Source organism: Dunckerocampus dactyliophorus, chromosome 19 (genome assembly GCF_027744805.1).
Source record: "Dunckerocampus dactyliophorus isolate RoL2022-P2 chromosome 19, RoL_Ddac_1.1, whole genome shotgun sequence".
Taxonomy (NCBI): Eukaryota; Metazoa; Chordata; class Actinopteri; order Syngnathiformes; family Syngnathidae; genus Dunckerocampus; species Dunckerocampus dactyliophorus.
The window spans coordinates 4,790,053-4,812,939 of record NC_072837.1 but is presented as its reverse complement, the minus strand read 5'-3'; the positions used below and the strand labels follow the sequence as shown (position 1 = coordinate 4,812,939).

General features: G+C 42.1%; 1 protein-coding gene across 4 annotated transcripts in view; it reads right to left on the bottom strand.

Annotated features, from left to right (window-relative positions):
* Nucleotides 1–273: 273 nt before the first annotated feature.
* The window catches only part of LOC129171888 (pleckstrin homology domain-containing family G member 1), a 62,414-nt gene continuing 39,800 nt past the window's right edge, over nt 274–22,887 (bottom strand). For all 4 annotated transcript variants that reach the window (XM_054760975.1, XM_054760974.1, XM_054760977.1 and 1 more), the window contains 15 exons: nt 20,890–20,990; nt 19,811–19,880; nt 12,503–12,549; nt 10,021–10,171; nt 9,640–9,771; nt 8,002–8,184; nt 7,829–7,924; nt 7,507–7,593; nt 7,218–7,251; nt 6,487–6,582; nt 6,347–6,408; nt 5,589–5,780; nt 5,397–5,516; nt 3,503–5,318; nt 274–2,753 (listed from right to left, as the gene is read on the bottom strand). In XM_054760975.1, coding sequence (XP_054616950.1) covers nt 1,792–2,753; nt 3,503–5,318; nt 5,397–5,516; nt 5,589–5,780; nt 6,347–6,408; nt 6,487–6,582; nt 7,218–7,251; nt 7,507–7,593; nt 7,829–7,924; nt 8,002–8,184; nt 9,640–9,771; nt 10,021–10,171; nt 12,503–12,549; nt 19,811–19,880; nt 20,890–20,990 — 4,149 coding nt within the window. In that variant the 3' untranslated portion in view covers nt 274–1,791. The remainder of the gene's footprint in view (nt 2,754–3,502; nt 5,319–5,396; nt 5,517–5,588; nt 5,781–6,346; nt 6,409–6,486; nt 6,583–7,217; nt 7,252–7,506; nt 7,594–7,828; nt 7,925–8,001; nt 8,185–9,639; nt 9,772–10,020; nt 10,172–12,502; nt 12,550–19,810; nt 19,881–20,889; nt 20,991–22,887) is intronic.

Sequence of the window (22,887 nt, the reverse complement as noted above, 5' to 3'; positions counted from 1 at the left end):
TTAGTTAGTTTACTTCATTTTTCTGTTTTTCAAAAAATATGTTATCATTTATCTTGTTATCTTGTAAATCACACGGTTTTGTTGTCCTAGTGAACACATAAATTACATTCTTTCTTTATCCCTCTTTAATTAAGACATGGTAATACTTTTTATATAGCCAGTTCTTTCCCTGAAAGGACATGTAATGAATTTTATGTTTAGCATCACAGCTGTGATTCATTTCATATTTCTTCATGTTATGATGACATAAAAAACACACAACACAGAGTTTAGGGTTTTGAATTTATTACCTCCAATACGTTGTTTTTGTTGAGCAAGGACAACTAGGCCGTTAAAAAAATACAGTACGCTTAACTTAAACATTAAAGCATTATAAAGCTCACTATGGCATACAAGAATAACTTTCCTAAAATGTACATCTTTACAAAGTTGACGTCTTGAAGTGCAAAAAAAAAGAGTCAATGAAGACCGACAATCCCCACCTGTGAAGCCGAGGATGAAAATATACAATGAAACAAAACAACATACTTCATATTTCTAACTTGTGTTTGCTGATATGAACAGTTTACCGTGATGTTGTGCTTTTTAATCTTTATTAACTTTACATTTGGAACTTGTATGAAGCAGTGCATGAAAGAAAAAAAGAAACACTACCAATTCACAGTATTTGATTTGAATGTGGCGAATTAACACCCCCAAAATCAAAATAAACTTTTAATAAATACATTAATCTTTCATTTACAACCTGTAATGGACCTGCCCTTGCATGAATAGTAATACAAGTCATCATAGGGATGCTTTTGAATAAATAAGATGCTTTGAGTCGTGTGTACTAGATTTGCTGATATGAAATATACTAAGACAACTATTAATGAACAGCCCTGTGTAACTGTTGATCAGTAGTGTGATACATAACCACTCACTTTCCATTGAAGTAAAACACCATACAGCACTGTAGTCCTTTAACAAACCATCAGTGTGAGCCATTGTAGTCCCAGAATAAAATCCATATGTTGACTCTTCATAATGGATGCCCCCTGACCTTTTGATCACATAAAACATTTGATTGCTGCAGTTTAAAATAAATATGACGCCTTGTGTTTCTTAAAGGTAGTCTGAAATATCAGCGTGCTTTTTTTTGTTACCCTAAGACACATATAATCACTACAAATTGATTATGCCTACCCTATTAAATTTGTAATGTCTAACATTTTGCTGCGTTACTTTTGCAAGATTCATCACGAAAAAGCTTGTTAAAAGTGAGCCTCGGTAGCAAATCTGCTGCAATTTGGAAAGCTGCTTTTTTTTTTTTTAAACGTTTTTGACGTGTGACTAGGTGCTGAAAATGCTGATTTAAAATAACCTAAAAAGAGCAAGAGAAGGGCTGTACGGAGCAAGATCATGTCCGGATTTGAGATGAACAAGGTCCTTGTGTGTAACGTTAGTGAAAGAACACAACCCATTCATTGTAGTGGGATTACTTCATGAGACGACTGGAAGTGCTACGGCAGATTGCAGGTAGGATTCAAAGCTCCATTGTTCACCAATAACGTCCTATGCGCTGTACTCGGAAGCATAAAATGGTTATTTACATATACAGTACAGTGTTACAAAATCTCTGCACTCTGCAATCAAAGAAATTGGCTTACGAAGAACTTGTGCTATATTTGTGTTATATTCCCTTTTCTTTGTAGTAGTACTAGTAGTAGCAGTAGTAGTCGTAGCAGGGGACTCTTTCTGTTGCAATGTCTGTAGTTTGTTATGTTGTAATATATTTGGCTTTTAATAAACTTAGGCAAAGCTACTGGAGCTCAGACATTGAAACTTTTCCCTCAGAGATTGGACTATTTTGGGTTGGTTCTGCTGTGGTTCACTCCACAGGTACTTCTCCAGTTGCTCACGATCCAGTGATCTCAGCGGGTCAGCGGAGTGCACCGGCGTGCACGGCAAACTCCGGGAATGGACGAGACCCTTGTTTTGATAGGGAAGGCCCGCCACTGAGCTGCAACTTTGCTGTGTCATCCCGCCCTGCTCCGGTTCGATTTCGTCCTCGGAGCGGATCTCCACGTAGTCGTCGTCGTCGTCCCCGTTGTCCTTAAAGTTGGCAAAGTAGTTCTGGGTGGCGGTGAGGATGCTCAAGGCGGACGCTCTGTTCAGGACAACTACATGTTGGCCGTCATGTAAGGTGAGATCTGACTCTCCTTGGGTAGACCTCTCCGGGAGGCTGCTCTGACGACCAGCACGGCCCATAGAGGGACCTTGGAGTCTTTCGATGGAACAATCTACAGCAGGTCCATTACATTTCAGTCCAGACTGGTTGTTATTCTGCAATTGCTGGCTACTTAAAGAGCTGACTGACTGACAGTGTCTTGTTGGAGAGGAAGGATGTCTTTTGATGGTACTGTACACATGCTCATCTTTCTCGTTGGGCGCCGATATGCACGAGCTCCATCTTTGGGATGGTGGTGAGCTCGGGGAGGCCGGGGCCATCTTGAGAGAAGGGATGGAGCAGGAAGTTGTAAGTTTGCGCTGAGGCGTGGAAGAGGCTCTTGCGTTGCGCACATCGCCAGAAGAAGACATGAAGCTGGAAAGCTCCCCATTGCTGTAGGTGGAGTGTAGCCATTCCTCCTCCAGGGAGGTTTCAGGCATGGACGGAGAAGATGACAGACCGGGATGGCTGTGGTGCGCTGTAGCGGAAGAATCCTTAAACATGACCTGGTCATAGAGCTGGGAATACTCTGCTATCCTTGCACCTGCAGATGGAAGACAAGATAAAACAGGATATATTCAAATCATACAGTGGGTAGAATGGAACTCAACCAATGCCAAATCGGTTGAAAAGTTATGACATCCCAGAAAAGTTAATAAAACTGCAGTCATGCAGGATCTGGTGGTTCCCTGTCCCACTTAGCCCCAATGCAAGCAGACTATAACTTCCTTCATCTGTACTAAATTTCATCGGTCTTCCATCGGTGCCACCCCTTTTTGTAGTTTTTGTGTAATCCTGCTAACTAACCAACCAGAAAACACCAATTAAAATAGTTACTGTGCTGACTCAAACATAAGACGAAGCTAAATAGAAGACCACCACTCTTTTTTTCAGTAACCGTTTTTCATAAAAATGTGACTAGAAGAAAAGCTTTGACTTGTCCGTTTGTCGCCACTTTTTATTCAGGTCAATATGTAAGTTTTTTCCGCAACTCTTGCTGGTGTTTCAGATCGCATAATCGACATGTTTAATTCGAGAGGGTGGGGGTTGGTGTTTCTAAGATTCCACCATGATTGAGCGGTCCGCCGGGGAAATGCTTCCCAACACAAATGTTCCTTCTCCTCACGATGACAGCATTTCATTCACATTATGTCTGCATTTCAACAATAGATTCTGTTTTTATTGGCCAATTCCACGATTCCGTCTATGATTCTGTTAACACGGAAATCATAGTGCCCTAGTACTCTTCATAGTAACAAGATATATATTTGAAAATGAAAGATTTTGTGGTACCTATGGCAGCTCCCCCTTGTTTCTTTTCCTCTAAGATGGCCGCCAGGTCTTTCTGCCTCCTGTCAGGTCTTGGTCGACCACAAGAGTCCCCAGGATCCATGCTCCTCATACGCAGCAGCTGGTTAGCTTTCTTTATCTTCTGGCTATACTGCCGTGCCATCAGAAAGACACGGCTCTTAGTTTTGTCCATAAGTTCCAGGGGGAAGTCCACTGACTCGCCCAGCAGGAGAGAGGAGGATGCCAGTGGCGAGTCTAGACCTGCCAGCTGCCCTGGAAACAAACTATGGAGATCCTTGATAGGATTCACAGTCTGAGGAGGGGTTTTTGGAGGAAGTTCCACCAGGTCGTCGTCCTCTAGTCGGAAGCTGCCACTACTGAGGCGAGCCAGTCTGTTGCGGATGCTCTTCACTGTGCCCGGGAGGGGTTCTGGTGTGACTGGAAGAGGTTGTGGACTAGGAACAGGACTCGGGTGTTCGTCTTCAGTGGTTCCGTCACTTTGAAGGTCAGGCAGGTTGATGACTGGGATGGTGAAGGATTGTGACGAGCGCATAGGAGGAGGTTTAGTCTGATGTGCTGGGCGGTTCTTAGTTGAATGAATGGCTACTTGTGGATCCGCCACAGGACTGGTTTGGACTGGGGTTGTCCCCTTGGGTGACTCACTGGCACTGACTGGGAAAGCAGCAGGCAGTCGGTCGGCTTTCCTCTCGTTGTTCTTGATGTAGTTTTCCAAGTCATTCCAGAGCTCATCAACATGTTCTGACATTTGATCTCCTTTCTGTGAATGTTGGGAGGCAATGGAAGCAGATGACGAGGAGTACTCTGGCTCTGACGGAACAGGATTCAGGGCTCCTGATCTTTCATTGTCTCCAAAGCGGAGACTCTCCTCTGATACAAACGCTCGGATGCTTCCACTTAAGTGTTGTTCAGAATCCAGCAGACTGTCTCTCTGGTGATCAGTTTTGATTCCCTTGCCTTCTACTGATGGAGGATCCCTAAAACAAATAGTGTCATAGATGTTCTCCTCTACTATCTTCAGCTCAGATGTCTCCGCTGGCTTCCCTTCCTGAGTTGAGAACTGGTTGGTCTCTTTGAAACTGTCTAATTTGATGATGGGCTCTGTGGTGTCTGGGACCTCTGGAACATTAGGTGTCATTGTTAATTGGCTATGCGAACTGTGTGCAACAGAAGAAGGTTCTTTCCGTATTTCCTCTGAATCTCTTCTGATAAGGCCCATTCGCTTAAGATCTTCATAGCTGATGTTGTCATATACATTTTCAATATCATCCATCGTTAGCTGTTCGGCGGACGAGGATCCAGATATGTCATTGCTAGAGGACTCTGTGTGAATCACTTCCAGGTTGTGACCAGGCTGGTTGTCATCCAGACCTTTCTGAACGTCTGTGGCATTCTCCCCAACACTGCTCGCCCTTCGCAGAACCCTGCTGCCGCTCGACGGAGGTTCAGTCTGGATAGTCGGCAGCTGTTCCACATGCCAGCTACATGGCCGGGCCGCCCTCGGAGACAAGGTGGCGTCCAATCTGTCTGAGGATCCCTCAGGTTCTGGTCCACTTGGTTCCGTGGGAACAAACATCTGGTAGATGTCCTCGTCGTCATCATCAGGCTGCATGGTTCTCTGTCTGGTGGGGAACATGGCCCTGCGAGCGCGGTGGTCTGCCCAAATGTTCCGAACAGAGTGATCACTATCTGTCACGACGACTGATGGGACCTGGGACTCTGGAGGTTCTTCCGTGACATGAGGGATTCTGCGAAGTGGCGGGTGGTGACTTGCGTCCCTCACAAGGGATTCTCTGGCTCTCTGAAAGGAGGACATGACAATGAGATCAATGTGACAATAAGGTGCAAAATTGGGGCTTTTTGATGAACAATGCCATACCTGTAGATCTGAAGCGCTCATATTGAAGGTTTTCCACTGTTCGATACTGTCCACGGATGCTTGAGGGTTCAACCTCTTCCTACTGCTTTTACCTGGGACTCGCAACCTCTTCCCACCTCCCTGAATGAAGAATCATACATTTTAGTGCCAGAAGGGGCCAAACCGCCATTTAAGTGCTGGTCTTACACTTACAAGGCCGCTATCATCCTCATCATCAGCATCTCGTTGATGTGGCTCCTCCCCTTCCTCTCTATCACTGTGGTCGTAGTGGTCGCCAGGGTCCAAAGACTCCTGTGATTGGTTGATGAGACTGCGGCTGCGACCTATCGTACCCAGAGCCAGCTGGGACACCGGAGAGAGCAGGGTTGCGCCCAGACTTGTTCGCTAGGATAAAGGAAAATAAAATTGGTTTTCTTGTTACTTTATTTTAACCCTTTTATACAGTACTATACTATACTATACTATACTATAGTACTATATAGTACTATAGTACAGGTCTTACTTTTAGATTTATTCTTGTATTTAACTATAGTGACACGTTATTATAATGACCGTAAGTGCTTTAATTATAGCCGAGGCATTAATTGGAAGCAGGCGAGAAGGTGTAACACTCACGAGTGTCACACCAACTGCTGAGTAGCACAGTCAATGTTTTAAAGCACATGAAGAGCAAGATAAAGCTGCTGGATGTTGACCACTCATGATACTTCAAACTACATTAGAAAGTTGCCTAAAACCATAGCTCGTAATCGTTTTTTGACATGATGCTAATTTAAGACTCTGGTATTATTTGCTTTAGTAGACCACATACTATAGAGACTATAGAAGAGACTATAGAAGACTCATTGAACTCATTGACATCATTGAATAGAGGCGTGAATTGGAGCATTTACGGTATTTCATTATACATTTTCCATTGAAGAAAATAAGTTTATCAACTTATGACCAACCTTTTCTCCATCAGTGTTGGCAGCATTCTGTCTGGCATTCTTCAGTAATTTTGATAACGGTTCTGAGGAAAAAAATGAATAATTTTGTGTTTTTGTTCCGGGTCTGATGATGCAGAATGTTCCGAAAATACAATTCTTACCTTTCCTGCGTCCTCTGCGAGGGCTGGGGCCCTCTTTTGTCTGAGAAGAATCCTTCTTGTCGCCATCAGGACTGCTGAAGTGAAATCCAGGATGGTCTGGCGAAAAAAGGGAGGATATTTTACAGTATATGCTATAACATGAAGAACTATACAGTCGTCACTTGTTTATCGCAGTTAATTAGTTTCTGCGAATTATTATTATTTTTTTTATTATTCTTTGTTTACAACACATTGCGCAGGCTACGGGGTCACTGCAGGGACATAAGCTACCGCCGCCGCTGGCATAGCAAGCTACTGAGCTAACTAGCTTCTCCAATGTATTTAATCTAATCTTAATAAAATGTTTCAAACGGAGTGCAGAAGACGGACAAAGTAAGAAGCCAAAAACTTACCACTTCCACACAGAATGACAGGAGATCTTCTTTCCCCACTGTATCATGGCGCACATGCCATGGCTGACTCCATGCAGTGTAAAGTAATGTTATATACGTGTAATGTCATGTCTCATCAATGTAACATTACGGATGCCAAGTGGCCAGAATGCTACATATAACTTGTCTTTCAAGATTTTATGACTAATAATAGACCATAATCAACCACCAAAACGCGATCATTTACTAATTAATTTTTGAAAAATCGCAAAGTGGGGAAGTGATGTTCGAAACTGCAATGTAGCAAGGGATGACTGTATTGATTTTTCTAATTAATTATCATGACATTTTGGCACTTACGCATTGCATCCATCTCCAGAATGGCTTGTTTGGCCTAGAAAAAATGGCAGAGGGGAAGGTCAATAGGTTATGCAGCAGATTTTGACACTAGGTGGCACCAAAAAGCCCAAATAAAAAAAAAATGGCAGCAGAAAATTAAAGCAAAACAATTTCTAGAAAATAATTGGACAGAAAAATGACCATAGTGCATTATTTGAGGATAAAGGAAAGGAAAGTAGGGGCATAAATCATTGCACCTCCTACTCAAGTTTTTGAACAAAAGGGAACACAATCAGCCGACAAGTCTTACCTTGGCAGGGATTTTGGCAGGGTGATTTTCAAGTATGAGCCTCTTCAGGTGTAAGATCCACGTGCGCTTATCTTGCTGGGACTTGGCCTGCAGGCAGTGTAAAGAACATCACAGTGAAGATAACAGCACACATCCCCTTTAAAAAAAAAAGACCGCTGAGATGTTAGGGATAAACCCTTTAAAAATGTGCCTTCTTACACAACACAGATTAACATTTCTAGTATGAGTGCTTCACCTAAAATGGTGAATTGTGCTGTCAGGAGCAACGGAGGGACAATCCCACGCATAACGTTTATTATTGTTTCCGTATGGAATATTATACCTGGACCGTGTGCTGTAGTTTAGGATTCTTGTAGTGAAACACGCTGAAACTCAGCGGCTCTTTAGGGATAACTTCCACCAACATGAGGTTGCAGCACTGCAAAGGAGCAATGAGATGTCAAGGTTTCAAATACTGTGCCAAAAGTGTCGCATTATGTCACGGTGGGGACTGACCAGGATGTGAGCCTTGTACGTGAAGGTTTCTTCTCGTTTCTTGGTGATCAGCAGAAGCTTATCGAACAGGAAGAGCGTTCTCTCGTTTTTGGCTCGCTGCAGACGAAATGTTCCTTCGAGGACCAGCTCGCCGTAGCCGATCAGATCAGGGCCTTTCCAATTGGTTAACAAGCTCTGGATTTCCTGCATGACAACAGATAAACAGAGGGAGGGTTTGTTTGGTAGCTTCATGACAGGGATGTCCAAAAATTGAAAAAAGAGCAGTAATTTTACAAAAAAAAGACAAAATATGAGGAGAATAAAGTCAAAATATTAAGAGAAAAAAATAGCACAAGCTTTAAATATTAAAGACTAAAATATGTATTTTTTTTCAAAAGTTGTAATATAATGAGAAACAAACAGAACAAAGAATTTTAGCATAATTAGGCTCGCTTAAGGTTGTCATATTATGATAACAAAGTCAAAATATCATGAGAAAAAAGACATAATACTACAAGAAAAATGGTACTAGAAGAAATATTTGAATTTTTAAAAAAAAGAATGAGAAGAAAAAGTTCATATTAATTGTATGTTTTGTCACCAATTACACACAAAGCAGAGATGCAGGCAGTTTTTTTCTAAAAATAGAAAAAAAAAGTCTTTGCGTAGCTCCATGGGTTGGTTTAGAAAATGCAAAAGTGACGCCTGCATCCTTCTGATTGTTTTTCAGTATGCAGCACTTGGTGGAAAAAGTTTGGACACCCCTGCCTGATGATAAGTTATGTTTCTTTTGCAGACATCTGTTTTTTGTTGTTGTTAGTGGATTTCAAGCATGTTACCATTATAGTTTGGTGACACTAACATGTAACAGACACAAGTTGACTAAATTGACCAACAAATAAGTTTTAATAATAATTGGAGAAATAAAATGAGAGCCCTGTCAAGTCATATTTGAATTGAATGAAACACACATACAAAGACAAGTTCAATTCAGATAATAAATCAATGTTTGTAGAACTTTCCTTAAGACTTTTCTTTAAAAAAAAAAAAAAAATCTTCCTAAATCAATTTTGGAGTGATGGCTGAGAAAAAAATGTATAAATCCAGAAATGCATCAAAAAGGCATCCTTCATCATCAAAACTGAAAAACATATGGCGACGTCACAAGACCCCAAATCTGCACATGAGCCAAACAAACCTTTGACCACTGTTCTGCACACAAAAGAATCTCTGCACCATGAATCCAAAACACCCGAAGGTGGGATAGAATGAATGGAACAAATGAACTAAAACGGGTGATTTTAAAGGTTGTAATTTGCTTCGATAACAACCAAAATGACTAACCACCCACAAAGTGTTTTTACAAAGACTGCACACATTCCAGGATTCATCTGACCATTTTGGTGTCCAACTGATAGAAGAAGCAAAGCTTTTATGTGTTCTCCTTATGCAAGGCCATCATTAGCCCAGTGGAAAACACTGACTTGCGTAAGATGTGCAGAGGAGGATCAGAGCCTTGGCTCAGTCCAACCCTGAGTTCACATCATTCAACTGAACCAAAAAAAATTGGCTCATTGAAAAAAGACCTGAATCGGGCATGTGATTGCAGCTATACAAATGTTCTGGAGACTCACTGTTTGAACTGTCAGTCTGCCATACCTGCAGTCTAACAGCGTGCTCGTGCTTCCTCTTCATGTCGTTGATGTGCCAGGCTACTCTCTGCATGGTGTCTATGGCTTCCTGCACAACCTCGTACGTCTCTGTGTCCTTCTCCATATGGTTGGCTATCTCCTGCAAACACACAAACAACTCCAGTCAGCAGTTGCATTGCTGCACAAAGGGATGTAAAGATATATCCTGTATATCCATGCATCCATTTATCTCTTTGCTACATCCACTTCTATGAAAGCATGGGAACAGTCACACTGAGTGCCATATGTCTTTAACGTTTGGCTCCACCATTAGAACAGAAGAAACTCTGATGTTGCGGACATGCAACCAAATGCTCTGCACGAATGCATTTCAACTGTTCAGACGTACATGAAGCAGCAGATGGTACTTGAGGATCCGCTGCACTGGCTTGAGCAGGTAGGAGCCCAGGGGCAGGGAGTGCCGCAGAGATTCCTGGCGCTCGCGGAAAAACTTGGCCAACGCCTTGTTCCTCATGCACTCGGTGAGCACAGCCACCGACCTGCCGAGCCGAAACACAGGCGTTATGGAGTGAACTGTAATTTGACAGCTTGGGCAAGTGCATAGTATGTACTGTACAGGATGATATGCGTTCTTATAGGATACTACTATTATAGGGGCGTCACGAGACACTCGGGTCACTAGACAATACACGAGAGGATACACGAGATAGGATCTATGAGAAGAAGAGATTTTAACTTTACTTTTAAGAAAAGTACAATGAAAAAATATAACAATATATTGCAATATTCTGCGCTTTGTGTATGCTGCTGGCCCCGCCTCCACCCACCGAGACAAAGAGCCTGTTTGACTGACAAAAGGGCTCACTGCGTTCATGCCGTTGTTCTATGAAACAAACTCTCCAAGGTGCTGAAACCAATGCACAAAGTGAACCCTCTTCCTGACTGTTTTGGGCCGGGAAATGAGGAAAAAAGACACGCATGCACATGGCAAAATTATCGTTCATTTTCATTTATTGTGTGATTGTTTCATTTATCTGGTGAGACCTTGTGACACGAGACCTTATGACGCCCCTAACTAGTACTGTAAAAAAATACATTTAGTTGTGTGCTACAGTAAGATTGACCGGTCAATGACGGTATAAAGCAGGCGTGTCTAAAGTCAGATTGGCAAAAGTATGGAAGCTCTTTGACGGGGGTTGAGTGTTTGAGGGTGAGCAACCGCAACTCTCATTGCCTAGCTATTTAGCTTCCTGTGTATTAGTCGTGAACATCCCAATCTGCATTTTTGTCAGATTTGCATCCAAATGTCTTCCTTGACACATGCAGCACCCCTCCACAAACTTTCATAGAGGTCAGCCGTGTAGCTTTTTCGTAAGGCTGCTAATTTTCAATGATGTATAGTGACTGTGTGTGCGTACAGTCGTTAAATGAAAGACCCTTATGAGTAGCCTAAAATGTGTGTGTGTGTGTGTATGCATCTCTGCATGTCTAAATTCCAGTGCGGCTCGACACAAGCTGCACATTGTTCTTGGAGGAAACCCGACCTTGGAGCCCTACATGGCCTCGATACATCTGCAACCTCAGTGTGTGTGTGTGTGTGTGTGTGTGTGTGTGCGTTTTCATGTGCGTGAGTTAGCGTCTCCTGTACGTCTGTGTGTGTTTGTCCTATGTGGCCTCAACTGGGGTCACCAGCTGTGGCGTGGATGTGGGGAAAAGGCTGACAGTAGTCCTTTACATGCACGCACACACACAATCTTAGCATTCAGTGAATTATGATGAGTGTTAATTGTATCTGCTGAGGATTATCATACACCACGGAGAGAAATTGTAGCCTGAGGGTGAGGTGTGTGTGTTCGGTGGATGCACTGTATCTCATTGGCATAAAAAAACAGCCTCACGTTTCCCGCTAAATCATTGCACAATGTCACATTATTCCATACAGGTGTCCCATAGGATCACCCACCCATGCAGAGAAGAATAAAACATTAGAAGAAGTAGGTCTGATAAGATGACAACAGTAATACCCCATCTGTCATCAACAGGCGCTGTAAGTCTGTCAATAAGCAGAGAATAAAAGAATGAAAGAAAAAAAGGAGGCAGGCAGGGAGGGAGGAAGACCCCGAGGCACAAGTGCAAGCAGACAATTTGACTCCTTAGCGAGAAGCTAACACATTGGCGGTCATACACAGCCGTGTTATTTGAGACGCTGGGAAGAAACGTGGAGATGAGATCAGGGCGACAGTGACAACAGGATGATGTTGTTGCACAGTTGACAGAAACACACACACAGTGCAAGCTCTCGAGTCCAATGCCCCCAAAGCCGTACAAGTTGGCGATCACCCTGGATATATGTGCCTGAAAAGTCATTTTTTCTGATGACAGCACAGAAAAGAAGGGGAAAATGTGATGATGACCATAGAACAGGAAATTTAACTTATTGCAACATGTGTGCTTGGTACAAAATGGCTAAAAGGCTGACATCAAGAATAATGTGGAATGTACACTGCTAAGTCCATCTTGTGTTGGTGTAAAGAGACTTACCTCCCAGGCACGCAGTCCTTTTTCTTCACATTAGCATAACCATTAGCAATATTAAAAGGTGCAATGCAAGAAGCTGAGTTCCCTTCATCTCACCTTCATGTCATCATCAAGTCGAGCAATTTTATGTACAGCAGTTTGATTTACTCGTATGATACAGTGGTTAACGTCTTTTTTACGCTTGTATGACAGTTAAAGAATGCTAAAATGTTGCTTTTACACGCTGCCTGTACAGTTAAGATTTTATGACGGCGACAGTTTGACTCTGGAACATTTGAATGTCCAAGATTTGTCATGGGACAACAATGTTTTCAATGACAAATAAATCTTACCTGGGGTAGTTGGTGCAGTACTGGGTGTAAATGTGGAATTCTTCACTCTGGAAATAAAAAAGGGTAAATGAAATGACAAATGTATGTCACAGGAAACACATTAAAATAAAACTCATTTCAATGTGGTCTGTCTGCTTTTCTCGGCGTAATGTTACTCATCAACCTGTGTTTAAAAGTGAGTGAGGCAGAACCACTTGCAAAACATGCTGACAGAGCATTTTAAAGTCAAAGGAGCACCAGCATCACCCAGACAAATACAGCGTCTTTATTATAAGCATGACTAGCGTATAGTTTTGAGTCTTTTAAGTCCGCCCGTGAGTGCTGGGATTAAATATCCCCTGATAGAAGCGCCCCCGCCCCTTTAATTGAGACGTTTCTCTCTTTGCACGCCGCCTCGCTGAACATCAAACATATGTTAGGCGGCATGACTTCATCAAAAGTCTGCATCAACTTTTCCTGGCAACTCTATACCATGTGGCCACTTTTGTTTGCCTAGAAGGTGATGTTTTCATCTCTATTTGCTTGTTAGGATTATGAAAAATAACCCTGACATAACAAATTCTATTATTATAACCAGGGGTGTCACATGATCTCACGAGATTAAAGCAAGATTTCTTGTTCAGAAAAGAAATTTCTTGTGGGAAGTAGGCCTCGCCTAAATTAATTCATCACACAATAAATGAGAATAAATTGATCATTTTGCTGGCTTCAATATATTGCCATGTGCATGCTTTTCCTCGTCTCCCGCCTCCCAACAGGCAGGAAGAAAGTATATTCTGTGCATTGGTTTGTTCCATTGAACAACGGTATGAACGGAGTGAGCCCTTTTGTCAATCATACAGTCTCTTTGTCTCGGTGGGTGGAGGCGGAGTCGCTAGCATACACACAGAGTACAGAAGAGTGTAACGAAGTAGACATTTAATTAGTAGATTGCAATATAGTAGATTGCTGTAACGTTACAATCTCGTCTCGCGTATCGTCTTGTCTCGTGACACCCCCGATGAAGACAGTATACATTTACTTAAAATTGGTAATTTATACATTTGTCAAAACTTTTTTAAGATTAAGAATCACGAGATGGACCCGGCCCTAGCCAAATAGTGAGCCCACAGTTTGCCGTATTGTTTTTTTCGTGCTATAAATGGACATAACCATAAATCATTATTATTCTATTTTGTTTCCTGGTTATAAACATGAGCAATTAATGAAGTGTGGTGTCTGACATTTAAAAATGGAGGTAATTATTAAGTTTACGTAATCTTGCCAAATAGTGAGCCTATACTTGTTGTTCGAGGAAAAGGCTTCTTGAGACGTCATCTGTACTTCTGTGTAGAAGGTGTCGGACGTTTCGCTCCTCATCCGAAGAGCTTCGTCAGCAAACTAATAAGTGCTGGTAGCTTAGGCCTTAAATACAGTAAGAGTGGGCGGAATTGGTGTGCCAACACCCTCCTCCTATTGGTTCGTTACACTAAGCCTGCATTCCTCATCTTTACAGTGGTATAATCCTATCCTGTTATTCACACCTACGATAAAAGGGAAGTGTCGCTCCCTGAATTGGGTATGAACGACTCTGATACTGGCTTGTTAGCATCTATTGTTCTGGCTTGGCCCTGCCTTCACCTCATTTGCAAGACTAAGAGCTGTGGGTTTTGGTCTCAGTAACCTGCTGAACACAGGGTCCAAATTGAACCTCAAACCACCATTCCGATTCAATGATGGGTTCTGTTGTTTGACAAAAATAGCTTCCTTTACTCCTCTTTCAAACCATCTGTTTTCTTTGGCCAAAATCTTTACCTCGCTGTCCTGAAAAGAGTGATTGGTAGCTTTCAGGTGTAGATGTACTGCTGATTGAGGACCACTAGCATTGTCCCTGCGATGTTGATAAAGCCTTTTTTGGAGCATTTGCTTAGTTTCCCCAATGTAGTGCTCTTTGCATTCCTCATCTTTACAGTGGATGGAATAGACCACATTGCTCTGTTTCTGGTTTGGAGCCTTGTCTTTAGGATGCACTAATTTTTGTCTCAGGGTATTTACTGGTTTGAAATAGGTAGGAATTTTGTGTTGCCATAAGATCCTCTGGAGTTTTTCGGAGACCCCCGCTACATAAGGGACTACCACTCCTCTCCTTTTAGCTTCTGTGGGCTTTTGGGTTTCTTTCCCTACTCTCTTCTTTTGACATTTGTTAAAAGCCCACCGTGGGTACCCACACGGTGTTTGTTAAAAGCCCACCGTGGGTACCCACACGGTGGGCTTTTAACAAATGTCAAAAGAAGAGAGTAGGGAAAGAAACCCAAAAGCCCACAGAAGCTAAAAAGGAGAGGAGTGGTAGTCCCTTATGTAGCGGGGGTCTCCGAAAAACTCCAGAGGATCTTATGGCAACACAAAATTCCTACCTATTTCAAACCAGTAAATACCCTGAGACAAAAATTAGTGCATCCTAAAGACAAGGCTCCAAACCAGAAACAGAGCAATGTGGTCTATTCCATCCACTGTAAAGATGAGGAATGCAAAGAGCACTACATTGGGGAAACTAAGCAAATGCTCCAAAAAAGGCTTTATCAACATCGCAGGGACAATGCTAGTGGTCCTCAATCAGCAGTACATCTACACCTGAAAGCTACCAATCACTCTTTTCAGGACAGCGAGGTAAAGATTTTGGCCAAAGAAAACAGATGGTTTGAAAGAGGAGTAAAGGAAGCTATTTTTGTCAAACAACAGAACCCATCATTGAATCGGAATGGTGGTTTGAGGTTCAATTTGGACCCTGTGTTCAGCAGGTTACTGAGACCAAAACCCACAGCTCTTAGTCTTGCAAATGAGGTGAAGGCAGGGCCAAGCCAGAACAATAGATGCTAACAAGCCAGTATCAGAGTCATTCATACCCAATTCAGGGAGCGACACTTCCCTTTTATCGTAGGTGTGAATAACAGGATAGGATTATACCACTGTAAAGATGAGGAATGCAGGCTTAGTGTAACGAACCAATAGGAGGAGGGTGTTGGCACACCAATTCCGCCCACTCTTACTGTATTTAAGGCCTAAGCTACCAGCACTTATTAGTTTGCTGACGAAGCTCTTCGGATGAGGAGCGAAACGTCCGACACCTTCTACACAGAAGTACAGATGACGTCTCAAGAAGCCTTTTCCTCGATGGACAACTCCTGTACGACTGAGAGCCTACACAGATATACTTGTTGTTGTTAATTAAAACGTATCATTTATATTATTTTTTCTAATTTTAAATAAGCCTAGGCTTTTAAACTCTTTTCAAAGGACACCCGTATTGCAAAGTGGTGCCCTATTTCTATCATTTAAAAAAAAAAACGTATTTATTTTCCGTTGTTTATTCCTTCATTATTTATTATAATATGATTTATTATGTATATATTAATTTATTATTATTAGAAGTAGTATTTTAATTGTGCAAATACTACATCATTTAAACAAAGAGCATGATGTAATGAATTTCCACACTACTAATACAAAAAACTGATCAGTATTGTTGTCTTTCTTAGTCGACAGGATTATTTGCTGCTTGATACAAATTAGGATTGCTTTGGCCTTGGTGGATGTTTGTGTTCCGTTGATTCTATTATTTGTCGCTATCGTGTTATTGATCTTCAAACTCCTCATCTCTCCCTCTCATCCGGCTCTCTTGCAGCCCTCATGATGAACCCCCCGCTATTGCTATTACATAACATGGGGGTGGGGGGTGTCTCATTTAGATCTTTTTGTGTCCATAAACACTGAGGGGGGCTGCAGGATGCTGGCAGAAAACAGGAAGCGACATCATAAACACGCAGGGAAGATTGTCAGATATCTCACCTCATGTCCAAACAGACGTCGTGGACATCGTGTTACGTACAGTATACTGGACTCTATTTTTGTCACTGTTAGGAAATATACATTCACTGTAAGCACCCCAAGCAAATAACACACTCAGCTTAAGGTCCTTCGTGGGAAAAGACCTAAATTGAAGAGCAGAGGTCTCCTCCTCGTCTCCAGTAGTCTGCTACCACAGACCAGGCCTAAACACAACCAGATGTGCCACCATCCATTTATGACGACACATGCAGTGCTAATACACACTGGCTGAACTTGTACACTGACCACAGAACACATACAGAAAATGTTTCTATAGAATACTAATTCATGCGGCGCATGTACTAGTATATGGGAAAATGCAGACATACAGTACATGCACGTACGGCCTCAGTCAACCACAATGACATTCAACTCTATCAGTCTCTACAGTCTGTTTGACTAAAGGAAAACTTGGCAAAATGTTCCTGCAGAATAATTGGTCCCCACAGAGACCCTTAATACACATATTTTGCTTACGGCCAACAAACACACTGTACATTTGCTGCAAAATAGTTTTATTTGTCCCGTTCAATAGTAAAGAAATCCAAATAATATAAACGCAATGTCACTTTTAAAGACAGGAGTGGAGCTGTGAGTCACCATGTCAGCGTCTCATAGCTTTGTTGTAAATGTGCTTTCTGTAGCAAGCACTTCTCTCGCATTAGTCATCATGTGTGCAGAGAGGAGCATGATTATAGTTATGATTATTCCATTATCATTAATTCCTACTGGTGTTCCAAGTTCTGGAGTACCTATCAGCTCCTCTGTCTGCATAAAAACAGTGTACCCTCGTGAACATCAGTTGAACATTGTACAGGAGAAAGTAATCTGTTGCTACAAAAATGGCAAGAAAAAGGGAATTAACGATGGAAGAGAGACAGACCATCTTGACACTTAGCAATGTAGGGTTTTTCCTCCAGAGAAATTGGAGTGTTCTAAAACTTTTGACCGGCAGCGTACGCTTACGAAATAAATTGAATGGCATTGCTTTTACCCAATTTCCAAGGTTAAAGGGGACCTACTATGCGTTTCCTCTTTTGTGACCTATAAATGTTGTTGCAATGTTGTATTGTCGTGTTAAATGTGTCAGATAATGAGGTTTGCGCATTTGGAAGTGAGCCCTGAAGGCAGTTTTGGATGGTTCTGCACGCTGTGTTACAGAGTTCCAGTGACGTCAACACAACCCGGACTTCCTTATATTGGCTTGCCCAGCACCCCCGCTCTGCTTCGCTACGTTCACGATGTGAGCACGTCAAGCAATGGCTCCCAGGAAATGTTTGTTCTGGTGTGGCTAAAGAGGCAAGCATCAGGCAGAAGTGGTTGGAGTTGCTGATTCCCGGCCAGCGAGAGAAATATCTGTCAACGGCACTTCACACAAGACTGTTTTGTGAACATGGGCCAATACGAAGCTGGACTATCCGCCAAACTGTTGCTGAAGTCTGACACCTTTCCAACCTTACTTGGTCGTGTTGAAGAGTCCGAAGAGCAAGCTGTAAGTAACAAAATATCCGTGTCCTAACTGCGTTTGTTTTGTGTAAGTAATTGGACAAAAGGGGTTCGGTAGCTGTCCAGAAGTCCTTAGAAGAGCTTGGGAGTGTGACCAATCACAGCGGAGTGGGCTAAGTGGGAGGCGTGGAGTAAATTACACAGGCCGTTTAGGCGAGATGCAGGAAATACTGCAGGAAGAGGTGCAGAGTCTGGAATCTCTAGAAAGCTTTCTGTGCAGGTTTTCATGTGTAGCTGCTCTTATAGGAGTCCAGAACTCAATACAAAGGCCCGAAAATTCGTATAATAGGTCCCCTTTAACAAATTACAAATAAACACCAAAAAAATTGAAATCCAATATAAATACCCTTACCACAAAATAAAAATCCTGTAAAAAAGGAAAAAGGGAATAAATAATAGTAATAAATCAATATTAATTTAAATAACCGTTTGCATACAATACCTCTATATATGAGCTACATTTACCCTATATAATAATAATATACAAAAACTAAATCAAATATGGTATACCAATGCATAATAATGGCATACTCTAATCTTAAATAGCCATATGGGTTATTTAACTTTACAATCTGTGACTATCAGGCATTCACATGGTGGTTTAATGGCTATGGTTCAATACTGATGTCTTTTGCTTGGATGCAAGTTATGAAAGTCAGAATTGGTTGCAGTTCGTTTGCTTTGTTTACAGTTTTTGCCGAAGTAAAACGAGCCTCAGACAACAATAGCAAAAAATGTTGTGGACTACGCCGGTGACGCAAAAGCAACAGCTTATTTTGTCATCCATGGTCAGATGGTTGCGTTGCGGTGTCGTGTGCAACGGCTTCAGTTTTTAAGGCATGTTTGAGAGGAAATGCTGGAATGCGGCATCATGGGACATGCAAGCATTTTATGGGAAATGGTTGGGAGAGGCATAAAAGCAAAAAGACACAAACAAAAGGAGTAGCTGACTCCTTGTTTTTCTTGACGAGGCCTCATCTGCTTCTATGTATATACATATTTGGGCAGTCCTTCAAATTCTTCAGCAATTGTCCAATCTTTCTAAATAGTGAGCACAGTAGTGTTATCCTACATGAATTGAATTTTCACTCTCACACAAATTGCCTGTTCTTCATGCCCTGTCCAAAGTTTATGTGTGCGTGCATGTGTCAAACGCAGCTCTTAGAACAGGCTGCAACAAGCATGGTACTTTAGGAGTGTGCATGTTAGCAAAACGGCACAATCTTGGGGGGTGGAGAGGGTGGAGAAACAAACTAGAATTAGAAGGGTTGAGTTCAGTTCAGTTCTCCGCCAAGGTTGAGCAATTCTAATTTGGATCAGCACCAAATTGTCCATAGATGCACACCTGCATGATATATTTCTTTACATTAGGATTGAAAGTATTTGATAGCCAGAAGCATAAGCAGAATTGTCGATATCCTGTGCACATGCTCAAATCTTTCATTCTACCATGCTTTTATTTTGAAGCATACTTTGCACTGAACGGGAAGTCACTGTGCACAGGTTGTAATGCTGTTTAACTAGCCAGCAGTTATGTTGTTGTTCACGCTGCTTAGCGCTAATGAGGAAGTTGACAGCGCTGCAAACCATGTCTGCATAAACGGACCCATTTTTCACAGAAATGGACTCTTTGGGCCTCAAATTTTGTGTAGACAAAAGCAGTCAACCATGAACTGTATTTAATTTAGTATTTAAATGTTTATGTATTATATGTATTCTGTCTAACAGAAAACAATAACGCCTAGGGGTGTCGCCAGGAATTCTGGGCCTCATGAAAAAAAAATAATGCATTGGGTCCCGCCTTTTATTGTTTAATAATTACCTATTTTTTGCCAGGGGCCTTGGAATTGTCCAAACTTTCCCCCCCTATACGGCACCCCTGTGTGGAAGTATCTTCTTTTTTCTTTCTTTTTCTTTCTTTTTTTTTTTTTTTTTTACCTTTGATACGAAGCATTCTGCAATGGCCACAGGGTCGGCGTTGCACTTCTCCAGGTGGTGAAGCAAGTCCCTGAAAACAAACGTGCACAAATGATTAGAAACTTATCAGGAATATCACCGGAACACACGCCTGTGAAAATGCTTTGATTCATTGTTTCTAACTATTGTGTTCAATTTCAGGAGTCACACAGGGAACAGAAATTAAAACTTAAGCCTCCGAGAAACTTCCTTGAATTCAAAACTACAGCTCCTGTGTGTGTGTGTGTGTGTGCGTGTGTGTGTGTGAATGCACAATGATGGAAAAAGTCCACTGGTAAAGTTATTGTTTCATGTCTAAGGCATGAGGTCACTGGGAATGCTTTAAAATGCTTTAAAGCGTCCTTGAACTGGCCCAGGTTTTTTTCCCTTGTTTTTGTGCATGACAGCTGACAAATGAATGGGAGGGAGGAATAAGTGTATATTTGTGTCCGAAGACCACCATGATACTGAACTAGCCTTCAAACCGCACAAACACACATTTTAGAGCGGTGACAGAGGAGGCAAATATGCAGACATGGACTGACTTCACATACAAAACACACACAGGGACACACACACACACACACCTGACTGTCCTAAGTGCGCCATTCTGAGAAATCAGCAGGGAGCTCAGCCTAGTTTCATTATTAGCGACTTGTTAGATGTAATGAGGTTTTGTTGTTGTTTCGCTTTTGTTAAGAGGCTTTAAAAATCCTCCCAGACTTCTGATCCATGTGTGTATTAGCTTACCTGAAAAATTAAATGTTAACTTGCATTATTTGGATAAATGCATTCTTTGAATTTGCTGCGTACCAATAAACTATAAACAAATGGTGGCTGGGCCAGACTTTGGACACCCCTGCTGTAGTATAACCGCTATACTCCTATACCATACTTCTATACTGTTCTTATATTGGGGACATTTGGAACTGGAAACAGACTAATTTAGATATTATTAATACTTTTTGAATGCTAAGCTTGTTGGCCTTAACTAATTTTTTTGTGATGCCTCATTGTGTGCGATGGAACTACATTTTTGGTTTTGTGGGTGCATGCCTTACCTGTTAAAGTGGTAGATGTCCTGGATGTTGCCAAACAGAGAGCCTTTATCCTCAGAGCTCAAAGCCAGTCGAGCCTGGTTACTGATATTCTCCAAGTAATCCTGCGGGGAGAAGTAGAAACAGGATTGCTTCAAATAAGGCACAGTCTCTCTCTCAATGTCAGAACCACTGACAATGTCAGAACCAATATCTGTTCTTACAGGCAAAATACAATAAGTCCAAAAAACTAGGCAGAATACATTCAAACTTTTTTGCATGATTCAGTTTTTCATACGCTGTCTCAGTTTGCTGTGTATTGTTGCGTTCCATGAAATCGGGTGTCCAAACAAAGCACCCCATGCGTTGCTGACTCTTACAGTGATTTGCCATCGTTTCCAAATAACAGAACTCCAATCAACAAGTAAAAAAGCACTTCAACTATAAAATCAAGCAGAGGTCACGTCATGGGGTTATGTTAAGATTTTGTTGACCATCAGAGGTAATGTGTAAGGTGATGCTTTATTAGTCACGGGGTCGTGGATGTGACTTGGCTTGACCTGCTCACTCGTCGCATCCGCCTCCAGTCTAACAATGGGAAGCTCAATCACACACACATCTGAAGGTACACTCCCCTGCTAAGTATCAGACACAACATGTACCAACTTGATCCGCTGTGCCGTTAACCATTAACCTCCTCAAGTGCACGCTCGATTCCAACCCAAACACTTTACTCTGCACTGTAGTAGGAAGTCATTACTCTCCACAATTCCCAGTGTAAACATCCAAAGATTCAAACATTGAAAATCTCCCTGGACCAAGTAACGCTCCCAGGTGACTTCCAAATTCCTGGTCAACTTCAAAAGGCAATTCTTTCCAGGTGCCAAAGTGCAATAAACAACCTTGCGGATGACTGATGTCAGCACTGTTACATGCTGCTAAATATAAATGCACACACGATAGATCGCATGCAGGAAGGGTATATGACAAAGTGATGACCACCTCACCCCTGCTGAGAGAGCTGAGCCCAGGGGAGTCTGGGTAAATATTTGTCATAAGCCTATCAGACCCTCTTTGCTTGCAGGAAGCAGCATAGGCTAGAGGATTATGGAAGACTGGGGTTGCAATAATGGAGGCTTTGGTGAGCATTGGTGGGGATGTTAGTACTGCTACTGATACAATCATCCCTCACTATCATTAAAAAAGCGAGGACAGCCTAAATGCAGACATTTTAATGTCTTGGTGAAGAAGAATGGACTGGCATGTAAGTAGTAGTCCAAGGCTGGGTGGTCCGTTTTACTACTTTACTAGTGGTGGTCTGCAGGCAGTAGAAGGTGATTAAGTGCAGCTCTTAAGCTCTTTTCCGTGTTTTCTTAACCTGTTGCAGACACTGTTATCTCAGAGCTAAATCCCTCTTCCTACTCTCCTGTCGAGCTATCCCTTTTCCTCACCTCTGCATCCTAAAAGTACAGAGGGGGGAAGGAAGGCGGAACATCAATCAGAGGTGTCAGGTCAAAACTTCGGTGCTTTTACTTATCCCGTCTCCTGGGAATATGAGGTTCCTGTTTGGATTTTGACAACAGGAGTCATTTATATGTGCAGCACAATAATTAGAAACGGTTCTGCGTTCAAATCTTGTCTTGTACCTCTCTGTGTGGACTTTGCATGTCTGGTTTCCTATATCCAAATTGTCTATTGGTGGGAATGGTTGTTTGTCTATATGTGGCCGGTGATTGACTGGTGGCCAGTCTAGTGTGTACCCCGTCCTGGCTCTTACCCAAAAGCTGTCAGTTTTCTGCTCAACTCAGACTCTGTTTACTTGTTTGCTGTAGTAACGAAAAATAATTTCATTTTGCCTTCGAACTGTAGTTTGCTTGTCCGGTTTGAAACGTCAGTTATTTTTTTATTTTGTTAAAGCTGCTGCACCTCCCTTGAAGAATTCAAGCGCTTGTCTTCCCAGGGAAGACATTTCAAGTTTTATGCAGTATCGTTTATCTTGCCAAAAGGAGCTATTCTCCATCC